The sequence below is a fragment of the Chiloscyllium plagiosum genome, chromosome 6, assembly GCF_004010195.1.
Source record: "Chiloscyllium plagiosum isolate BGI_BamShark_2017 chromosome 6, ASM401019v2, whole genome shotgun sequence".
Lineage (NCBI taxonomy): Eukaryota > Metazoa > Chordata > Chondrichthyes > Orectolobiformes > Hemiscylliidae > Chiloscyllium > Chiloscyllium plagiosum.
In genome coordinates, this window is record NC_057715.1 from 83,890,955 (window position 1) to 83,914,960 (window position 24,006).

The window sequence follows — 24,006 nt, forward strand, 5'->3', positions numbered from 1 at the left end:
AATTTTCTCCAGTAGTTTTCCTACCACTGATGGGAGACTCACTGGTCTGTAATTTCCTGGTTAATCTCTACCATCCTCTTAAAAAGTGGAACCACATTAGCCGTCCTCTGGCACCTACCCTCTGGCCAGAGAGGAATTAAACATTATGTCAAAGCTCCTGCAATTTCCTGCTTCGCCTCCCACAGCAGCCTGAGATGTAATTCATCCAGGCCAGGGGATTTATCTGTTTTTTTAAGGCTGACAAAGCCACCAATACTTCCCCATTTCCAATGTCAAACTGTGCAAGTTCCTCACAGTCCCTTTTCCTGAATTGCGTATCTACATTCTCCTTTTCGAGAGTGAAGACTGAAGAGAAGGATTCATTCAACACCCTTCCAACATCCTGTGGCTTCACACACAGATTCTCCCCTTGGTCCCTAATGGGCCCTACTCTTTCCCAGGTTAACTTCTTCCCTTTAAGTACTTATAAAATATCTTAGTATCCTCTCTAATCCTGTTTGCAAGTCCTTCCTTATGCCCCCTTTTTGCTTTTCTAACTGCTCCGAGTCCCCTCCTGCACTTCCTGTATTTCTCTATGGCTGCAGCTGAATTGCTTCCTTTGGACTTGCTGAAAGCAATACTCTTCTTCTTTATCCAGACCTGAACTGTCCTAGACCTCCCGGGTTCTCTGAACGTATTGCTCCTATGTAAAGGGTACATGTATCCATGTAAAGGGTACATATTGGACCTATAATCTTCCCAGCTCCCTTTTGAAGGCCACCCCCCTACCCCAGGAAGGAGCTGTTCCCAGAGCCTGGTGGTCAGATCCTGCTTTATTTTAATAAATGCTGCCTTCTCCCAATCTAGTGCTTTTGCGCACCATGTTTTTCCTTGTCCAGTACAACTTTGAACCATACTGTGTTGTAGTCACTATCACCTAAATACTCCCCCACTGTCGCATCAAACACTTGTCCGGCTTTTTTCCCCAGAACCAGATCCAACACTGCACTGTGCCTCGTTGGGCCTTCTACATATTGATTAAAAAAATCCCCCAGATACATTTCAAGAAATCTGCTACCTCCAAACTCTTAACACTATGACTATCTGATTTGTGTTGGACAGGATAAAATCCCCGAGTATAAATACCCGATTATTACTCTTGCACACCTCTGAACTCTCTACCTATTTGTTCCTCTATTTCCCACTGACTCTTTGCGAGCCTATATATATCCCAGTCAAATAGCTACCCCCTTAACCTTCCTAAGTTCTACCCACAAAGCCTTGTTTGAGGCCCTTTCTAAGATACCTTCTCTCCTTATTGCAGTTTTGGTTTGAGAATTCCAACATTTAGCATTCGGCTTTTGGTCACATTCTAATTATTCTGTCTCAGCAATTTCATATACTCTTTGAAAGGGGTAGTGCTAAATGAATCAGACTGGATTGAATTGAATACGTATTGGATACTGTGAGTACCTACTACCTAGTGGTAATAATGGTATTGCTCGAAATCTCAGTTTTGAATTGTATGCAAAACTGTATAAACATCCTATTTTTGTGTAATATGAACAAGCAAATAGATTGGCACATGGAGAGGCTTTGAAAATGATCAGTCAAGATAACCAAAGCTTGCATGAGAACTAACTGCTGTCTTCATTGGTTGACAGTCCAGCATAATCTTCGTCTTGAGGCCTCCACCAGAATAAGAAACTGAAAGAGCAGATAATATAACATATTGTTAGTGATAAAGCAATTTCACAATACCTCAAGTTCAAATATTAAAAATAGCTGGGGTAGAGCTTCTGCCAATCAACAATTCCAGCGCAAATCACAATTATTTAGAGAAGCATTTTTCACTCTTCCAAGTTTCCAGACAATTTCATTTGGATGTTACCAATGCAAAACTTGCCCTGAACTAAGTTGTGTCATGTGCTAAAGTAAATCAGAACAACAAATCCTTGATCTAAGCAAGTATGGCAAATTGGTAAATGGTTAAGCATTGCCTTTGAGCAACTTCAAGATATTAATATTAGTTTTAAAAATGAATACTGGAGAAGCTAAAGGGACTTAAAATACATAAATTTGTTGGACCTGATGATCTATATCTGGGACTGTTGGTTGATGTGGCTGTGGAAATTTTGATGCATGTGGCCATGTTTCAATATGCTCTAGACTCTCGAATGGTTTCTGCTGCTTGCAAGCCGGAAAATGTAAGCCCATTACTTAAGTAAAGAGGGAGAAAGGAAACAAGGAGTTACAGAACTATTGGTTGAGCATTAGTCATAGGGGAAGTGTAAGAATCTATAGGAAAAGAATCTAATGACAGGACACTTAGAAAATACTGGTAGGACAGTACAGAGTGAATATGGATTAAGAAAGGAAAATCATATTTAATAAATCTGGAATTTTTAAAGCACAGAATAAATAAAGAGAAATTTGGATGTGGTCTATCCAGAGATTCAGAAAGCTTTGATAAAGCTCCACATGAGGTAAAGAAAAAAAATTAGACATGGGATTATTTGGGGAAGGCGGGGGAGCAAAACTCATAAAGGGTCACTTGACAGTATATTCCAAACTAACAATCTGATGCACCGAGAATGACAAGGAAAGTAATGCATATGAGTGTCACCTGCAAGATCCCTTCATCAGGCAGAGCTTATGCTTGAAACATTGACTCTCTTGCTCCTCGGATGCTGCCTGATCACCTGCAACATCCCTTTTAAGTTACACAGCATTGTTTATATTGGAATTATACTGTCCCCAGGTCAAAAGTCTGGAACTCCATTCTGAACAGGAGGTATCTCCACCACAACAAGGCAGCTCACTATTATATTCTCAAAGGCAATTAGGGATCAGCAATAAATGCTAAGAAGGTCAGCCATGCTCCCATCCTCAAACATAAATAAATAGCTTTTATTATAAATGTTGATATATGAATGTAAAATGTAAAGTGGATGTAATTTCTATTGGGATGTTTGGATTGACAGGCAGGTAAATAGCCATAATGCACAGATTCAAGATAATTGATAAAAAGCACAAAAAGGAGTTAAGAAAACTTGAGAAAAAAACCAGTTGTTTCATTGTGAATACACAACTTGGAAGAATGATGGAGGCTGGCACAATACCAAGTTTAAAGGGAAACATTTGCATGAAAATGAAAAAAGAATAAGGGAGCTGCCAGAGGAAGTGATAGAGGCTGGTACAATTGCAACATTTAAGAGGCATTTGGATGGGTATATGAATAGGAGGGGTTTGGAGGGATATAGGCCGGGTGCTGGCAGGTGGGACTAGATTGGGTTGGGATATCTGGTCGGCATGGACGGGTTGGACTGAAGGGTCTGTTTCCATGCTGTACATCTCTATGACTCTATGAGTGGCACTAATTATATAACTCTCTCAAAGAGCCAATGGGTCACCTGGCTCCCTTCTGTGTTCTAAGACCCTCTGATTCAGATACATCACACTAGAACTTACCACATAATACAAATTGGAATGAGGCATAAACAAGCTGCCAGCATAAAGCTGAAGCCTGTAAATCCATGGATGGTGGCAGCATAAACATTATTGAAAACTATGGAGGAAACGGTAGCGCTTAAATTTTCAAGACAAGCAACACAGGCAAACAGAACACCTGTAAATGAACAATGAAGAATAAAACTATGTTAATGATGGCACAAAGAAAGAATCTCTTGAAAAATCACTAATTCACTGTAATTACTTCTTCAACAGAAAACAACTTTCTTTTGTGCAAAATAGAACAAGGGAGAAGGTACTCTGAATATAAAACTGGCATAATCCAGTTAGGCTGACTGGCCTGTTTGCCTTGTGGATTAAAAAAAACCACTAGAAGTTTCTGCACTGGATCATGATGTCATTGGGGCAGCATGGTGGCTCAGTGGTTAGCACTGCTGCCTCACAGCACCAGGGACCCAGGTTCAATTTCAGCCTCTGGCGACTGTCTGCATGGAGTTTGTACATTTTCCCCATGTCTGTGTGGGTTTCCTCTGGGTGCTTCGGGTTTCCTCCCACAGTCCAAAGATGTGCAGGTTAGGTGAATTGGCCATTCTAAATTGCCCATAGTGATAGGTGCATGAGTAGGGGAATGGGTCTGGGTGGGTTACTCTTCGAAGGGTCGGTGAGGACTTGTTGGGCTGAAGGGCCTGTTTCTGCACTGTAGGGATTCTCATCTAATCTAATCTAAAGGGCTCCCGATGGCTTCAACAGTAGCCATCAAGATAGTGCTACTTCTTACCTAAAGGCAGTAATTTTACAAAACTGTGCTCCTAGCATAGAGTTTCCTCAAGTAGGAGGCATAGCAAATACACTTGTTATTTATTTATCATCAAGAAATGAAAAAATCATATGCAGCACATAGCCAAACCTCTAATATATGTTCCAGGATCTAAAGCTGTATGTCAGTGACTTTTTTATTTAATGAAGCTAATCACCATACTGTCAAACAAAATTAAATATTTAAAACTAAAACGTCAAGCTATAGATATATTGTAATTATGCAGCACATTTTCTTATGATAAAACGTATAAAAGGATAGGCAGATGGCACAGTTAAACATAGCATACTCCTTACTGTTTAAAGTTAAAAGTCAGACAACACCAGGTTATAGTCCAACAGGTTTAATTGGAAGCACACTAGCTTTCGGAGCGTCACTCCTTCATCAGGTGATTGTGAGCGTCGCTCCGAAAGCTAGTGTGCTTCCAATCAAACCTGTTGGACTATAACCTGGTGTTGTGTGACTTTTAACTTTGTACACCCCAGTCCAACACCGAATCATCCTTACTGTTTAGACAGCAAAAATAGGTTGCAAACACACACTGAGGTCAGTGTACTATTCTACAGATTTTAAAGTATGTTTTTCATAGTAGGTTAAAGTATGTTTTTCATTGGCCTGGACGGAGGTAATGCTGGGTTCCTACTCTGCACTTGGCATCAATCTATGTAAAACTGTTTAATCAGGCTTCTGAAACTTTATCGGTGATATTCTATGCAGCTTGACAAGGAAAGTAATTTATGCTTGGTACTTTCTCTGACCTGGCAGGACTCTGTATTTTACATGATTCATATGTGACATATGTGCTTGATCCAGAACTTATTGGCAGAGTGTGTATGACTTTGGAGTGAGTAAAAGCAGCTGTTTACTGTTAACACTGAAAATTTACATTTACTCACATGGTACAGACAACAATAGCATCCTGAAAACAGGACCAGAAAACAAGTCCAGTGAGCAAGGAGTTAATACTTCGCTGGCCCAGGTGAAATAGCAGATGACTGGAGGATAACTAACCTGGTTCCTTTGTTCAGGAAGGGCAGCAGGATAGGCCAGGAAATTACAGACCAGTTAGTCTGGCATCAGAAATTATTGGAAAACATTCTGAGGGGCAGGATTGGTCAACACTTGGAAAGGTAGGGATTTATCAGGGATAGTCAATACAAATTTCTTAGAGGGAGATCCTGCCTAATTGTAATGAGTTGTTTGAAAAGGTGACTAAACAAAATTATGAGGGTTATGCAATTGATGTGGTTACATGTACTTCAGGAAGGCCTTTGACAAGGTTCCACATGGAAGGGTGGTCCAAAAGCTAAGAGCTCATGGGATCCACAACAAGTTAGCAAGCTGAATTCAAGACAGGCTTGCAAATATGAGGCAAAGGGTGATGCTGGAGCAATGTTTTTGTGATTGAAGCCTGTGACCAGCAGTGCACCACAGAAATCAGTACTGGGGCCCCTGTTGCTTATTATGTATGTCAAGGAGGTATAATTAGTATGTTTGCAGATTATATGAAAATTTATTATGTTGTTGATAGTGAGGTGAATGGACTCTGGCTACAATCTGACATTGATCAATAGGTAAATTGCAAAAATGGAATTTAATTGTGATAGTGTGAGATGATGCATTCTGGGAGGTCTAGTAAAGGAAGGATATACACAACAGTGCCTAGGGAGTACTGAGGAACAAAGGGGCCTTGGTGTACAAGTCCATAGTTCCCTGAAGGTGTCAGCACAGGTAGACAAGATGGTGAAGAAGCCATGTAGGTGCTTGTCTTCATTAGCCAGAATGTAGAATTCACGAACAAGGAAATCTTGTTAAAACTTTATAAGGCACTGGTCATGCCACAGATGGAATGCAGTATATGCAGTTATAATTACCATGCTACCGGAAGGACATTATTACAGTGGAGAAAGTGCAGAAGAGACTCATCAGGATGTTGCCTGCAATGAAAAGTCTCAGTTGTGAAGACAGATTGGATAGACTGGGCTTGTTTTCCTTGAGCAGAGGTGGCTGAGGGGAAACCTGACTGAGATATTAACTGTGACAGGCACAGACAGAGTAGATTGTGAGAATCTTTTCCCTATAGCAGACTTTTTTAAGACCAAAGGCATCAGTTTAAGGTGGTTTAGATAAAATCGGAGTAAAAAACCTTACCCAGCAAGTAGTAGAAAAATGGAATGTGCTGCCTGACGGGGAGATGGAGGCACTCTCATAACATTAAAAAGCATCTTAAAATGCCAGGGTATAGCAGGCTATGGACCAATGTAGACAAATGTAAGTTAGTGTAATTCAGTGATTGTTGGTCAGTAGAGACATGGTGGGCCAAAGAGCCTGTTTCTATGCTGTATGACTCTATGATATTTAACAAATATGCCATTCACCTTCCAGGTTCCTTGAAGCTGTTTTGTAATAATTATGAACTCAGTGCTTTGTTACGAACATAATTACACATCGACCAGAATATATAAATTTTTAATTTCCCTTACAGTGAGACTAATAATTTTAAGAAAGGAAACTTTTGTTGGTTCAATGAATTTCCCTTCACTTGCAGCTTTTGGGGAGCAATGTCAGAAGTGCATCTTCCAGATAAGCGTAAATGACATCTTATAGATTCCCCTGTTTAATGGCACATATGTAGACTCTACTAGGCACTATCACTTTCAAAGATAGTTTCAGAATTATTATTACCACAATATCCACACGCCTCTGAATGGAAACCAACATGTCCCATGCATTTATTGATACAAACTACACAAAACATGTGACGCATGAAGTATGTTAAATAATTGACCTTGATCCTTAGGTGAGACTATCTTGGACATCATTGATCGTAGGACAGGGAGTGGCATGACAGCAAAAAGACAAACCAGTCTCACTGTAAAAAAAAATGTCAACAATGATCAGACACCAGATGATACTCATTGTGCAGTTTCAAAAATCATAATCTTACTTCTGTTCAATTATATACATACATTGTAACCTCATTAAAATATCTTATACTACTTATTTTGTGATAATTTTGGGATTTATTCAACTATTCTGAACTTGACTCTACACATACACTGCTGGCTTCTCAATTTCTGTGCATTGCAAAGGTCATCTAAAACTCTGCTGCTCCTGTCCAACCTGAAGTAAATCCTGGTCTTTCACTATTATATTGCTTGCTGACCTGTACCGGCTCATAGTTACACAACATCTGACTTGAAAATACTCATACTCATTTTCAAATCAATCTGTGGCTCAAAGTCGCTAACCCCATAGTCTTGTCCAGCCTTATAGCTCTCTGAGCTGTCTGCATTTGCTTCATTTTGAACTCTGGAACATCCCTGATTTCAAGTCATTCCAACACTAGCAACTGTGCCTTCAATTACCAAGGCAGTACACTTCCTGCTTCTCTGCATATCTTTTTCCTTTAAGATGTTTGATTAAACTTATGTTTTGACCAAGCTCTTGGTGCTTTGCTTTAATATCTCTTTATATAATTGACCCCTTGCTTGGGACACGTGGTGCAAATGTTTAGATGACAATGTATCTAAACAACAAAGCAAACTTATAAATTATTTTTAAATAAAGCTTCTGTGAATCACATTGTGACATTTTATTACGTTTGAGGTGCAATAGAAGTACAAGTTATTATTGTGGTACTGATTAATATTGTCTTAGCTGGGATTTTGAGCTCTCATAAGGGATTTCTGCATTTCAAAGGCAGTTGAGCACAGGAACCCACACAACTGGAGTCTTCAGATTGGAAGTAAAGACAATCTGAAAGGCACTCTCAGAGCCTGAAAGCGAGATTCTAATATATTTAGGGGGAAAAAAAACTATCTTTGAACAAAACCAAATGGAAAATTCTGTCATCAAACAAATTCAATATTTGAGAAGAGCAGAGCCAAATATCTTCAGGTTAAGCAAGCAAAGCACAAAGCCAATGACAACCATTGCTAAAACACTGATTTCAGAGTCAGCAGTTGCAATCAGTTACGCAAATCAAGACTTGGCCTAAAGTCTCATGAACTTAGGCTTAAATTGATCATTTTTTTCCTCACTTGTTGAAAACTCATCAATCAAAGTGATGGGCGAATCCATTAAAGAGGACATGCTGACTAAATTAAGGAAGCTTATATATGGTCTGGAGAAGCTACCCAACAGATTTCACTAGAATTACTTAAGTGCCTATGTTAAAACGCTTCACTCTGGTCACAATGCTTACTACAAATTTTAACAATCATCCCTTTAAATTAAATTTGTGTGTGTATCTGCTTTGCATCTATTAAAACATAAAATTGACATATGGACATCTTGCATCATACACAGGAATATAGAAAATAGGAGCAGCAGTAGGCTATTTGACCCTTCAAGCCTGCTTCATCATTCATTCGGATCATGGCTGATCTTCCAACACAGTACCCTGTTCCTGCTTTCTCCTTGTACCCTCTGATCCCCTTAATCCTAAGGAATATATCAAACTCCTTTTTGAAAACATTCAATGTTATGGCTTCTATTACTTTCTGTGATGGAGAATTCCAAAGGTTCACCACTATTGGGGTGAAGCAATTTCTCATCTCAATCCAAAATAGCTCACTTTTTTTCCTTCAAATACTTGGTGTGATTCACTCTTTCCATTCACTGCATTCATATTCCTTTTATCTTTGATTCAGGCTATAATTGAGCATATCTGAGTTAGCATTCAGGAAGCTCATAATATGAAATGCATTTGGCCCATCTAAACCCTACTGACCTAAGAGCCTTCTGGGATGAGTGAAAGGGAAAATCTGAGTATGAGAAGACAAAAATGAAGGAGTGATGAGACAAAAAGGGAAACAGACAGAAAAGATGAAAAGCAAACAAAAAAAGAAAAAAATGCTACCAGCATGGTTGATGAATCTGGAAACACTTACTGAGGTGAACAGAATTAGCGTTCTGGTTGATGACCGAAAATTGGAAGAAGTTTGAGATATGATACATTTAGTGATTAAAAGGGCAGTGAATGCCAATATCAAAAACAACAATCCAAAATGGCACCTGATAGCTTTATGTGCACTTGTGATTGGCCACTAAAATTGACCTCTTCAACCAATAGCATATATTCACCACATGAAGACAACCCATCAGAAATAGATACTTTCACTGCCATCCTTTGTAGATGGAAAGATGCTGGAACAGAAGCACAGGGAGAAGCTAGAGAAAGTTAGAACAAATGAGAAGGTATACTATTGGGTGGAAATACGAGAAAATCATTGATAACAAAATGGAGGAATATAAAAGAGATAGAAGGTAACAAAAAATGAAATGCATGTATACAGGAAGTGGAAATGAGACACCAGAATCATGACCACAAGCAAAACCAGCAATATAAAACAAAAAGATGGTAGAGGATTTGATCTGAAAATTTTAACTCAAATTTGAACCCAGAAAACTACAAGAAGAATTGGAAGAAGAGTTGCTGTTCTTAGAGTTTACTTTCGTTAGAATCTGACATTACTCCAGATATTCTCAAGTAGTAGCATGTCATCTATCAGTCCAATGAAGCTCACTGCTGCAATAAATGAATAGAACTCAATTTTGGTCAATGATAATCATTAGTTTACTGTGTGCTTTATATAGCTCTGCCATTGCTTGACTAAAGTTATTTCCTCTAAATTGTTTCTCCTGCCTTCTGCCAAATTCTTTAGTTTTTATAAATACTTACCCAATTACAGTTAAGTAGTGAGATTAACCAGTATATCATCAGTCAGTTTTGGTTTAAAAAAATGAACTAATAACAGAGTGAAAATATAATTCAATCTGGTCTTTTGTTCTGAGATTTATTACAATCTCTGTTCTCTGTGTCATTTAACAAAGTTTCAACTTGCAACGACTGCCCATTCCAAAACAATTTGTTTGGAGTTATGTGGATACCATATGAATAAGCATTATTTTAACATTCAATTTGCAGTTTGAAGTTTTGCGATAATACTTATAACATTACGGCTTTGTTTAAACCCCCCAACTTATAATTTATAAGCAGTTACATAATAATTGGATTCATAATAGAACTGAGACTACTTTAATGAAATTTTGAAATTTGACTCCTTTATGATTAGCCATCCTGATTGATTTATTTATGTAAATACTTAATTCCAGTCACATTTAATTTAAAGAATATTAAAGCTTAACATACCCAGAAACATGACCAGTGTAGTAGTGGCAAAGACAGCCACGATCATTCCTCCAGCCAAGGATAATGTCCCAATAAGAACGATAAAATGGTCTTCAAGATAGCGGGAAAATAGAGCCACTCCCAGAAAACTCGTAAGAAATGTAATTAGTCCAGTTGCAGAGCCATATCCAATAAGTACCGCATTCCAACAAAGAGGCGCATTCAATTCATAAAGAGTAAAAAGTCCACCAGAACCAAATGAAGCAAGTGCATAGACTGAAAAAGTAAGAAGCATGAGACTAATTTGAACACGTTTTCTAAAATTAGAACTAGTCCATAGATTTAAAATTCCAGCAAATATTTCTCGGAATTTTCCATTGCCTGATCCTTCATTTTGCTCATTTCTTGACACTTGGACACTCTCATCAAGGAAAAAGATGATATACACAACATTGGCAAAATTAATTAATGAGGCAATCAAGAATAACCAATTAAAGCCTAATGTGTTTAACAAGTATCCAGATGTTATTGTCCCGATACCACCCATTAGGCCAACGATCATGTCCAGCAATGCCATGCGCATATTTTTGTGCTCACTAGAGCTCACATCTGCTACATAGGCAAAAGCTCCTCCAAACACAGTTGTGAAGCCACCAAAACATGCACTTAGTGCAACGGGTATAAAAAGAAAGTGAATAGGCCAAGAAAAGTAGGTCATTGCTAAAAAAGCCAGGCTGCTAATCAGAGCCCCAATAGTAGGGAGGAGGAGAGATAATCTGCGTCCGTAGTGATCACTGTACGAGCCCAATATGAAGGTAACGATGAAGTTGGGTAGGAACTGAATCAAAGTCACGTACATAAAGAAGTGAGATGATAATCTCTGGACCACCTAAAGGAAAGAAAGTGAATAACATATCAAAGAAAATCACCAATTGAACCTTTTTAAACAATATTTAAACATTTCAATTAAATTCAGCAACTATCTTCCATCACTATTTATGCTATTTATGTATTCTTAATCAGTGACACCAAACTTTGGTAATTTTTAAAATAGCTCAAAGCTTCCAATCACAATTTGGAATCCTATTTCCGATTCTCAAAGAAAATCACACTTTTATCTTTTCCCTAATTTTTTCTAAAGATCTTCCATTGGCAAGTCCTTCAGACTGAACTCGGTGTAGCAAATATCAGAGGGAGGAGCACAGAGAAACCATGCCCACTTTGTTTCCAGTGATAATTGCTGTCGTATTTTGGTAAGCAAAGGAGTTTGAATATACCAAAGCTTACTATATATAGAGAGAGGGTAAGGCAAGTTGGGAAGGAGGTGGGATGGGAGCTGGAATAATTAGGTTGGTGGGAGGTGGTAGTTGAGTTGGGTTGGGAGGGGAGCCCGATTGTGATGCTGGGGGAAGAGAGTTGAGAAGTTAAGCGGTTCAGAACGAGTAATTGGGATGTCAGCTGTATAGCTACCCAGGTGTTACATAAGAATTTTTCTACCTAACGCTTTTGGGTGTAACTATCCAGGTAAGGAAGATGGAACTGTCTGAATTCTTCCACACTAGCTTAGTGTCAGAGACATTTTCACAGGGTCCTGGGGGGCAGGGTAATTGCTCATCAGAATTTCAACTTCTGGGCAATGTCCATGGAGTCAGTGCATCAGGACTTCTGAGAGGTGCTCTGACATATCTTTCCGGCTATGTCTGGTCTCCAACACCTATAGGCCAGAAGATCTTTAATAAAAATATTAGGAAGAAATCATTGATTATCACATTAAAATTAAGGCAGAGATTTGTTTTACTTTGAATGTCCATAAATATACTGTTGTATCATGTAGCTAATGAGGGAAGGTGCCATATAAGTGCAACATGTTTATTTATACAATAATATGATAAAATATATCATATTTGTTTGCTTTTGTTTCAGTTTAATTTACTTCTTCACAAGGTATATATGTGATTTGTAGCCTGAAATATCTGGTTCATCACCGTGTTATCCAGCAGTGTGTATTATCTACTAGATACACTGCAGAAATTCACCAAAGATCCTTAGACAGCACCTTCCAAACCCACGACCACTTCAACCTAGAAGGACAATGGCAACAGGTACTTGGGAACCACTACCTGCAAGTTCCCCTCCAAGCCACTCACCACCTTGACTTGGAAATATATCGCTGTTCCTTCACAGTCATTGGGTTAAAATCCTGGAATTCCCTCGCTATCAGCATTGTGGGTCAACCCACAGCAAGTGGACTGCAGCGATTCAAGAAGGCAGCTCACCACCACCTTCTCAAGGGCAAATAGGGATTAGCTGTCAATGCTGGCCCAGCCAACAATGCCCAGATCCCACAAACAAATAAAAAAAGTGATCAGTAGGAACCTATATTTTTTCTAGTGAGTACATCATTGAAACCTGGACATATTTTTCACACTGTGATCTTCTAAACCCAAGACAACTTTACACATAAGGTCAGATTTTAGTCATTGGCTGGACGGCAATGACTTGGGTTGATTCATGACAAGTAATGGGAGAAAGTGAAGACTGCAGATGCTGGGATCAGAGCCAAAACGTGCCAGCACCTTCCCTTGCCATCGCAAGAGTTGTAAAACCTGCACCCATCCCTCATCCCCATCCAAAGCCCCAAAGGATCCTTTCACATCCGGCACAGATTTTCCTGCACATCCAGAAATCTCATCCACTGTGTCTGTTGCTGTCAATGTGGTCTCCTCAACATTGGAGAGACAGGACACAAACTTGTGGAACGTTTCAGAAAGCATCTCCAGGATACATGCACACCCTGAGCAACCCCACTGCCCTGTGGCTGATCACCTCAACTCCCCCTCCCACTCCACCGAGAAGAAGCAAGTCCTGGGCCTCCTCCACCATCAAATTCTAGCCACATGACAACTGGGGGAAGAACACCTTATCTTCCTCCTCCAATCACAAGGATTCAATGTCGATTTCACCTGTTTCCTCATCTCCCCTCCCTCCACCTGTCCCGCATCCTACCCTCCAACTTGGCACCTCTTGAACTGTCCTACCTGTCCATCTTCCTTCCCCCCTATCCGCTCCACTGACCTATCACCTTCACCCCACTTTCATCTACCTTTCACATTCCCAGGTACCTTCCCTGCAGCCTCACCCCCTCCCATTTATCTCTCAGTCCTCTTGGCCCCCCGCATTCCTGATGAAGAGCTTATGCCCGAAACATTGACTCTCCTGCTCCTCGGAAGCTACCTGATTGGCTGTGCTTTTCCAGAGCCACACATTTTGATTCGTGACAAGTACTGTTCACTCCCCAATTGACATTGAATAACTGGGGTGATCATTAACATCCTCACCAACAAAATACTGAGAAGGGTGGTGGGGTGATCATTACTGATCAGAATATGAATACGAGCTATCAGAAAAATACCCTGACCTTATTGGAGCAGGTCAGAGGTTGGGCAAAGCTCATTTTCTGATTCACCCAATCTCCAACATTAGCAAGAGTCACAAGTGTGAGATTATACTCTCCATCTTCCCCGAATAGATATAACTAATACTTAAGAAAACCAATGCATACAGAACAATATGAGTGGTATTTTATTCATTGTTTAAACATCAACACTCTCTCCCACTGTGGCTACAATCCATGCTTTCAACAGGTTGCAACAAAACAAGTCCACAAGGCATCTCTGCAGCACCTCGCAGACTCTCAACACTTTCCCACTACCAAGTTCCCCTCTCAGTCACACATTACCCAGAACTTGGATATATCACACCATTCCTTCATCATTTCTTAATCAAGATCCTAGAACTACTTAATTGTATTATGAAAGTATCTTCACCATAGACTTCACCAAAGCCTTTTAAGCATTACAGTTCACAATACCAGGCCCATCCATACGCAAAAGAAGCCTCAGGCAAGTGAAACACCAATCTATAATCGCTTTATCGTCATTGCCTGGCACTTGAGCAGCATGAATGTTACTTGTCACTTATCAGTCCAAACATAAGTATTGTCCAGGTCTTGCTGTTATGGAGCCCTGCAGTATCCAATGCATCGCAAATGAAGCTAAACATTGTGTAATTATCAGCAAACATTCTCACTTCTCATGATAGAGGCAAGGGCATACAAACTTACAAACTAGGAGAATCAGCAAGCCACAGGGTCTCTTGAACCTTGATAACCTTTGTTTATCTAGAACTTATCTCCCCTGGTTTTTGAAAAATATTCAAAGACTCTCATTTCACTACCTACTGAGGAAGGGCATTCCAAATACTCATGACCCTCAGGTGAGAAGCAAACTATCTGCATCTCTGACCCTCTCTTCCACAAAAGGAAACATCCTTTGCACATCCGCTATCATAACCCTTCAGGATTTTATGTGTTTCAATCAGGTCACCTTTTACTCCTCTAAACTCCAGTGGATGAGCCTAACTCATCCAACCTTTACACATAAGACACCCCACTCGTTACAGATGCTAGTCTAATAAAATATATCACAATTGCTTCCAATGCTTTTACATCTGACCTTAAATCAGGCGATCGAACTGTAAACAGTACTCCAAATAAGGTCTCACTTGTATATCTGAAGCATAATTTCCTTATCTTTAATTACAATCCCCTCGCACAACATTAAAATTCTATTCCCTTTCCTGGTTATTTGTTGAAGTTTCTGTAACTTTGTATATGCATCTGCAGTCCTCACTTTCTCCTAGTAACGCTGTATATACCAACAAATTGCAACTCATGCACTTTGAGAGTCAGATCCCTTTGCATCACAGAGTTCCTCAATCTCTCATCAATGAGATAATGTATACTTTTATTCCTTCTGCCAAAGTGGAGACTTTCACATTTCCCCACAATGTATTCCATTTGCCAGATATTTAACTACTCAAATATACCTACTTATCACTGTGTAGCCTCCTTATGTCCACTTTATAACTTAGTTTCCAACCTATCTTTGTGTCATCAGCAAGTTTAACAAGCATATCTTTGGTCCCTTCATCCAAGTCAATTCAGACAAAATATAAGAAATTGACACCCAAGCACTGATTCATCATGGCACAGCACTTGTTACATCTTGCCAACAAAAAAACAAAAACATTTAGGTCTACTCTGTTTGCTGTTAGCCATCCAATCTTCTATCTATCCACTCAGTTACCACCAATACCATGAAATTTCGTTTTCTGCAATAACCTATGATGTGACACCTTATCAGAGGCGTTCTGGAAATCCAAGTAAAATATATCTACTGGTTCCCCTTTATCCACAGCATATGCTATTTCTCCAAAGAACTCCAATTAATTCAGTACACATTATTTACTATCACAACATGAGATGATAAGCCTCCAACAACCACAACCATTTTCCTTTGAGCTAAACGTGTCTCTTTGATGTCAAAGGCAGACACTTACATCTCATTCTTGAGTTCATGTCTTTTGTTCATGTTCAGACCAAAGCCGTAATGAGCTTCAGAGCCAAGTGGTTCCAGCAGAACCAAAACTGAACATTAATGGACAGGTTATCAGTGAGTGCTTGCTGCTTGATAGTACTGTCAGTGAAACTTCTGATCATTTTATTGATAAATTAAGGCAAACTGATTGGGCACTAATAGGTTACTTGCTGATGACACAAGTAATTGGGTACCTGGCAATTTGCCACTTTGTTGGGTGGATACCAATGTCATGGCCAAAGGATAACAGCTTGTTTAGGGATGTGGTTAGTTCTGAAGTGTGAGTCTTCTCCACTTTGGTTGTCATGTGGTCTGCACCCAAAGGCTATACTGACTCCAGTGCATATTCTTCTTCTGTTTTTGTATTGTAAACTTCAATTTGTTTTCATTTTACATATAACCCATTTTTTAACCAAAGATGGATTGTTTAATTAAAACAATTTCATTTTAAAATGATTACTAATAAGAAGGTGCCACATCTTGCAATGACAAATATAGCTTTTATTCTGGAAAGTGATTTACAATTGCATTTTGTAAGTTATTAGGGGATCCGTTAGTAACACTGACCTCTTGTTTGAAGTACACTGGGTCACTGTGGTTCTGGTAGCAGTAAGAATTATTTTCATTCTGAACATAGCTGCTGTTAGTTTCCCTTGTCCATATCCTACGATAAATATATTGCTGCATTAAGAGTTCGTCTGCCAAATTAGGCAGAGTGTATAGGGCAACCACAGGTTCAACAAGAAACAGCCTCTTCATTGTTCTCAGAAAACAAACCCCTGTGTGGAAATCAAAGAAAACCATTGATACTGAAATAATGCAAACGTAAATGGTAAAGTAAACTCAACTTAAACCTAATGAAGTGGAACACAAATGAAAACTTGAGAAGCTTGCTTCCGTTTTGTTTATTGTATGCACAACTAAATAATTACAACTGACAATAAGACAACATCCAACTTGCATGTTGTTCATATGGGATGGAATTAGTATAACAGCAATAAATGATTTTGGATTGGAAGATGTAGAATTTTGTTTACAGCTCAAGGAACTTTCGTTCCATGTTGAGGAGTTCGGGTCTGAATTGTAGACGTTGCACCATATCAGGAAAGGAGAAAGTTACTTGAACACTTTGCTCCAGGAGCCAGTCTTGGCCCTCATTTGGCAAAATGAAAACTTTAGTTAGTGATCAGGGACAGGAGGGTGTGATTGCAGGGAAGCTCGGTATGTGGACCCAGGCACTGCATTTGAGGAGCTACGGCCTCTGCAGTTGCTCAACAGTTACAAAGTGCTTGAAACTAGTGCAGACGAAGGTAGGGACTACAGGGAGGATAAATGGGATGCTGTCACTTATTGGAGAGGCTAGGACCAGAGGGCATAACCTCAGAATAAGAAGTTTCCCGGTTTGGCCAAAGGTGAGGACGAATTTCTTCTGTCACACAGCAGTGAATCCAGGGATTTTTTTTCCATGAAAAGATGTACAGGCTGAGTTATTATGTATATTCAATGCTGAGATAGATAGATTTTTAAACTAGGGTTAAGAAGGAATAGCACGACAATGAAGTTGAGGATAATCAGATTTTATTGATTGTAAATTCAGCAGGCCAAATAGCGTACTCCTGCTCTTGTGTCTTACAGTCAATCAGATAATCATCCCTACATTTTTCAGAATAATGCCAGTTTTTCAGTGGTCAATTAAGAATAGTTACCCAACATTATAATAGTTTACTACTGTTATTATTATAAAAGTTTACCATATTTTATTACCGCTGAAAAGAGAGATATATTACCAAATAATTTCATCATGCACTTATTAAGACAAACACAAAAAAGCTAAAATTTATACTATAGGAGGGATAATGGATAGCAACTCTAGTCCTGATAATGCCAGCTAGGACAGGTGAACACTGCTGGGTCTGCAGATAGTCCCACTATACCAGAGAGGCCAAATATGTCCATGGTCATGGGTTTCAGTGAGGAGCTGGAGAGCTAGATTTACAAGGTCAGGGGATGACTTTGAAGGATAGGGCTGATGCTGGCAGGCCAAGGGAATCTGCAAAAGAGTTACTCACAGTTGCCTGTAACCAGTCTGTGCAGCTAACGATACTAATCTTGCCACATGGCATGGGCATCCCCATTCTACAAGAAATATCATAATTGAGGTTGGATGAAACTATCAGAAGAACAAAAAATGATCTATAAAAATACATAATTCAGATAGAGCATGGTGGGATACATGCAGAGAGGATTTTTCCTGTCCGAGAGGAAAGTTGAAAAATTCACAGCACAGTTTAAAAACAAGGAGCTCTCATTTAGGAGAGAGACCTGGAAGAATTCCTTCTCTGAGAATCATTAGTCTATAAGATTCACTTCCACAGATAGCAGCAAAGCATGGGTCATTAAGAATATTTTTGATTTGGAAGCAAGTACAGGTTTATGGAGTCAGGCCAAATTCAGGAAAATGGAGTCAGGCCAAATTCAGACCAGCTATGCTTTTATTTATTGACCAAGCACGTTTGATGGGTTGAATGTTGTATTGCTACTACATCTTCTTATGATCCTATTCCCAAACTTTCAATTGAAGATTCAAGGATTGATGCAGTCCAATCACTTTTCTAAGACTAGTGGTGGAATCCACAAGAGTAATATGTCAACTAACCCTTTTAAAGGAGTGCTGTCACCAAAAATGAACTGTCTCCTTCCTTCAGGAACAATCTGAAGCTGGTGAGAGCTCACGAGAGTCGCACTTTCTCCAACCGCGAAACGTTTTTTCTCCTATTTGAAATTACTTTCCACAAATAGCAAAAAGATGACTGACCAAATAATCTTTAGTGCCATTAGCTGAGGGAAAAATATTGACTCGCACACTACACTTTAGAGAGGTTTGCAAATTCATGAGCTTGTTGGACAAAGTAGATAGGTTCCTGCTCATAATAGTAAACAAAAGAAGAAGACAGCATAGATTTAAAGTGATGTGCAAACGAAACAAGTGTGATGTAAGGAAAATATGTTTCACACAGTAACAAGTTTGGATATGGAATGCACTGCCCAGAAATATGGTGGAGGCAGGTTCAATTGAAGCATTCAAAAGGGAGCACTAGATGATTATTTAACAGAGATAATGTGCAGGGACATGGGGAAAGATCTGTCATAGAATCCCTACAGTGTAGAAACAGGCCCTTCTGCCCAACAAGTCCGCACTGGACCTCCGAAGAGTAACCCACCCAGACCCATTCCCCTGACCCTATATTTACCCTTGACTAAAGCATCTAACCTACACATCCCTGGACATTATGAGCAATTTAGCATGGCCAATTCACCAAATCTGCACATCTTTGGATTGTGGGAGAAAACTGGAGCACCTGGAGGAAACCCAAGCAGACATGGGGAGAATGTGCAAACTCCACACAGACAGTCGCCCGAGGCTGGAATTGAACCCGGGTCCCTGGTGCTGTGGCGCTTGGGAGATTGGCGCTAGGTAAAAGGATTAGAGAAGGCACAATGGACCAAATAACCCCCTTTTACATAGTAACAATTCTTTGCTTTAATGCACTTCTTCAGATAATACCAAGGCATCTGCTGCAGTTGTCAGAGATGAGAGATCTGTTTTTGTTTAATTTCCACCTGAAAGTTAGCTCCTGTGTTAATTTGCCTTTCCTCAGCACGAAAGAGGTGGCTTGAACCAAGGGCTTCCTGACTTAGAAAATATAAAAAAAACACTGGATTAAGGCAAAACCTAACAATCTCTACAATCATATATACAATCATAATCTCTACACAAATACACCGTCCACAGCTCGATAATAAGCAATTTGTGTGTTTATATGTTTAGCATTGAGTAACTTTATCAATTGGTAGGGAACTACAGGGCATTCCACACTTTCTGTATGCTCCTTCCCAACTGTAGCCGGTGTGTGGAGTGGCTTACATAGTCACGCACACACACACCGTAACTATATATTCTCATGCATCAAAACCGAAAGTACAATGGGCATACAACTACTTCCTCCCACCTCCTCCATTTTTATTTGGCACATTTTACTTTTTGCTTAGTCTGTTTGTGGTTGTCAAAGTGACAGGATATTCTCCCCTGAAGGCGTGGGCTACAGAGTCATCCACCTTGTGAAACCCCCTCCACAAGCCTGCTTATTCTGTCTGCTCCTGTACTCCTTTTAGAATTGTTTCATTGTCCCCATGTGGGGACTGCTCGCTAGGCCAGATTTTACCATTCAGCCCTAATTACTCACAGGTCAGTTAAGAATTTTTACCCCAAAATTATTTAATATTTTATTTATAAAATTTACAAAGCATATTACATAGCTGTTCAGATTTTACCTAAAGTGCAGCAACTATCAGCTTTTTTCAGCATTGCATATTATTCATTACCTTTCCAGTTAGCATTTATAACATTCCTCAAACATAGTGCCTGAGAGGTTTTACAGTTTTCAGTCTATGCATTACAGTGAGAGGACATTAGGCTCTGACATTCCCCCATTTTGCATTTGATAAAACTGCTCCAAGCTATCCGTTGCTCCCGATGCAGTCTCCTCTACACTGGGGAGACTTGACGCCTCCTTGCAGAGCGCTTCAGGGAACATCTCCAGGACTCCCGCACCAATCAACCCCACCACCTCATGGCCCAATATTTCAACTCCCCCTCCCACTCTGCCGAAGATATGCAGGTCCTGGGCCTCCTTCACCACCGCTTCCTCACCACCCAACGCCTGGAAGAAGAACGCCTCATCTTCCGCCTCGGAACACTTCAACCCCAGGGCATCAATGTGGACTTTATCAGTTTCCTCATTTCCCCTCCCCCCACCTTACCCCAGTTCCAACTTTACAGCTCAGCACTGTCCTCATGACCTGTCCTACCTGCCAATCTCCCTTCCCACCTATCCGCTCCACCCTCCTCTCTGACCTATCACCTCCATCCCCACCCCCATTCACCTATTGTACTCTTTGCTCCCCAGTCCCACTCCCCCATTTATCTCTCCACCCTGGAGGCTTCCTGCCTCTATTTCTTATGAAGAGCTTTTGCCCGAAAGATCAATTTTCTTGGCTCCTCGGATGCTGCCTGACCTGCTGTGCTTTTCCAGCACCACTCTGATCTAAACTCTGCTCCAAGCTTTAGGTCAGTCACTCAGCAGGTAGTCTGAGATCTTGGAAAATGGCAGTCTGCAGCTTGGTCAAAGTCATGGACTGGAAGACATCAAGTTTTGGGGCAGACCAAAGAACTGCCCCCATAAACCTGAACTCCCTTCCTACTTAAATATATTCAAGGACTCATGCTTTAGTGTTATCTGTGGAAGTGAATCTTAAAGACTAATGATTCTGTGAGAGATTGAATTCTTCCAGATCTTTCTCTTAAATGGGGACCCCTTATTTTTAAACTGTGCTGTAAATGTTTTTAACTCCTCCAGGACAGGAAAAATCCTCTCAGCATCTATCCCATCAAGCTATGTCAGAATCTTGAGTTTTCTTAAGTTCATTTTCTGTTCTTCTAATAGTTTTATCCAACCTCAACTATCATATTTCTTGTAACTCTTTTGCAGATTCTCTTTTCAGAGTCGATGGTCCTTCAACTGCAATTCATATATATCAAGAGTGTTTAGCAGAGACCCATAGAATACAAGAGTATAGAACCGCGAGGGATGCACCTTGATAAAATCTATTGCATCTTTTTCTAGACCTGCTCTGCAAAATCACGAACACTGATAGCCAGACTTCTCTACATTAAAGTTCCATCCACCTTATCTATCAGCCTTTATAAAAATTTCACAGACGCCCCCCCTTACACCTCACAATGTTGTCCTGTCAACTGCCGACAGTGAAATATTGTGCGAACAGAAGACAAAGTCGCTAATGCCTATAGAACTAATCGTGGCCTCAACTTTTCCATGATCATTTTTGAATATACGTGCGGTTTAATTATTCAATTAATACAAAAATGGAAGTTAGTAACGACTGTTCTTCGTTCCTTGTTTGTTTACTTTTAGGAATCGGTGACCATGCACTTTGACAAGGGACTGCCCTCCCATCAGGAGTCTCTTGTCAAAGTGCATATGATGAGACAGCAGTCCCTTGTCAATCTGCATGGTCATTGATTTCTAAAAGTAAACAAACAGTCTTTACTAACTTCCATTCTTGTATTAATTGAATAATTAAACCGCACGTATATTCAAAAACGATAAGGGAAAGGTTGCGGTCACGATTAGTTCTATAGGCATTAGCGACTGTCTTCAGTTCAAGGTTCACAGTCTGTCATTGACCTGACAGCTATAAGGGGGATACATGTGGATCTTTTTAAAAGCCGGATAGTTATGGTGGATGCAGCTTAATGTAGGGAAGTCTGGTTATCCGTGTTCGCAGGAAGCTCAAAACGCAATTTGAAAAGTGATCGCCTTCGCAGACAGAGCAATGTCTGACTTGAGAAGCGAGGCTCTTCGCGTGGAGCGCAATGTGCAATTTGAGAAGGGACCCCTATCGCGAAGAGCACACAGAGTAACAGCCTCACCTGCAGCTGCGAAGCAGCGCCCGCGGCGTAAACACTCGCAGAGCCCGAGATGTCCACAAGCAGGACCTTCACATCGCCCTTTGTGAAGTCATAGCTCCGACCCACCCTCTTCCGCTCGCTGGCGGCTACAATTGGTGATTGCGGCTGTCCATCAGCCGTGGAGGGGCGTGGTCAGGTAGCCGGGGTTCTGGGCAGTGAGGGTTTGAGCTTGCTCGCTGCCTGTCCTTGTCACTGCGTTACTGTTTGTTTACTCAGAGTGAGTGCATGTGGCCTTTCATTGGGCTGACCTGCAGCAATCTAGGCCAATGTGAAAGAGAGAATTTCATAACCTGACAAACCTCACTGATTAGCCTGGTCAATCCAACAACTCCTGTCGAACGCAGTATAGGAGAAAAACCTTAGGAGTATTCAAAACGTTGTATTTCATTTATGGAACACTATGATTTTTATTTGTTATAAAATTGCATGCAGATATAGGGAAAAAATAGGTGGGGAGTGGTTCACAGAAGGAAATCATGTGACGACAGCTCTGGAAATTAAATCCTAGCGCATTTGGCAATGAACAAAAGCACTAGGATCAACATTAGGCAATTCAGCTCCAAAGCTTGTTCGCCAAATAATACGATTTTGGCTGATCTCATCTCAGCCTCAGCTCCACTTTCTCCCCGTTACCATTTAACCCTCTACTGGCTGCATTTTGATTTTTTTCTTGGAATGTCAGCTTCAATGTCCAGGCAAGTATTGCTTGCTCTGGAGAAGGTGGTGATGAGCTGCGTTCTTGATGTTTACAGTCCTTAGGGGGTACAGACACCCAAAGTGATGTTAGGGAGGGAGTTCCAAGTCTTTGACCCACTCACAGTGAAGGAACATTGATGTATTTCCAAATCTGGATGATGAGTGGCCTATAAGGAAATTGCAGATGGTGTTCCCATGTACATGCTTTCCTTGTCCTTCTGGTTGTTAGAGATAGTGGGTTAGGAAGGTACTCTTGAAGAATTCTTGTTGAGTTAATGCAGTACGTTTTGTAGGTGGTACATTCTACTGTGTCACTGGTAGTGAGAGTGCATGCCAGTGGATGTGGTGCTAATTAAGCAGCTGCTTTGTCCTTGATAAGCTTCTTTTGAGCTGTTGAGGCTGTACACATCCAGCCAAGTAGAAATTATTCTATCTCATTCCTGACCTGTGCCTTGTAGATGGTAGGCAGGCTTTGGGAATACTGGAGGTGAGTTATGCACTGCAGAAATCTTAGCCTCTGAGCTGCTCTTGCAGGCAGAGTATTTGCATAAAGTCATAGAGATGTACAGCATGGAAACAGACCCTTCGGTCCAACCCATCCAGATATCCCAACCCAATCGAGTCTCACCTGCCAGCACCCAGCCCATATCCCTCCAAACCCTTCCTATTCATATACCCATCCAAATACCTCTTAAATGTTGCAATTCTACCAGCCTCCACTACTTACTCTGGCAGCTTATTCCATAAATGTACCACCCTCTGCGTGAAAAAGTTGCCCCTTAGGTCTCATTTAAATCTTTCCCTTCTCAACCTAATCCTATGCCCTCTAGTTCTGGACTCCCTGACCCCAGGGAAAAGACTTTGCCTATTTACCCTATCCATGCCCCTCATAATTTTGTAAACCTCTGTAAGGTCACCC

At 40.4% G+C, this 24,006-nt stretch overlaps 1 protein-coding gene across 7 annotated transcripts; it reads right to left on the bottom strand.

Annotated features, from left to right (window-relative positions):
- slc46a3 (solute carrier family 46 member 3) lies at positions 1-22,451 on the bottom strand. Of its 7 annotated transcripts, none has more exons than XM_043692019.1 (7): positions 22,353-22,444; positions 19,407-19,531; positions 16,409-16,620; positions 10,425-11,292; positions 7,056-7,139; positions 3,451-3,607; positions 1-1,686 (listed from the first exon to the last, which is right to left on the bottom strand). In XM_043692019.1, exons 3-7 carry the CDS (start codon positions 16,598-16,600, stop codon positions 1,617-1,619), a joined length of 1,371 nt encoding a protein of 456 aa, XP_043547954.1. In that variant the 5' UTR covers positions 16,601-16,620; positions 19,407-19,531; positions 22,353-22,444; the 3' UTR covers positions 1-1,616. The 7 variants fall into 7 exon arrangements, with proteins under 7 accessions (XP_043547954.1, XP_043547956.1, XP_043547952.1 ...); XM_043692021.1 differs by having other exon boundaries at positions 19,463-19,535; positions 22,353-22,439; XM_043692017.1 differs by having other exon boundaries at positions 19,407-19,535; positions 22,353-22,439.
- Positions 22,452-24,006: the final 1,555 nt, after the last annotated feature.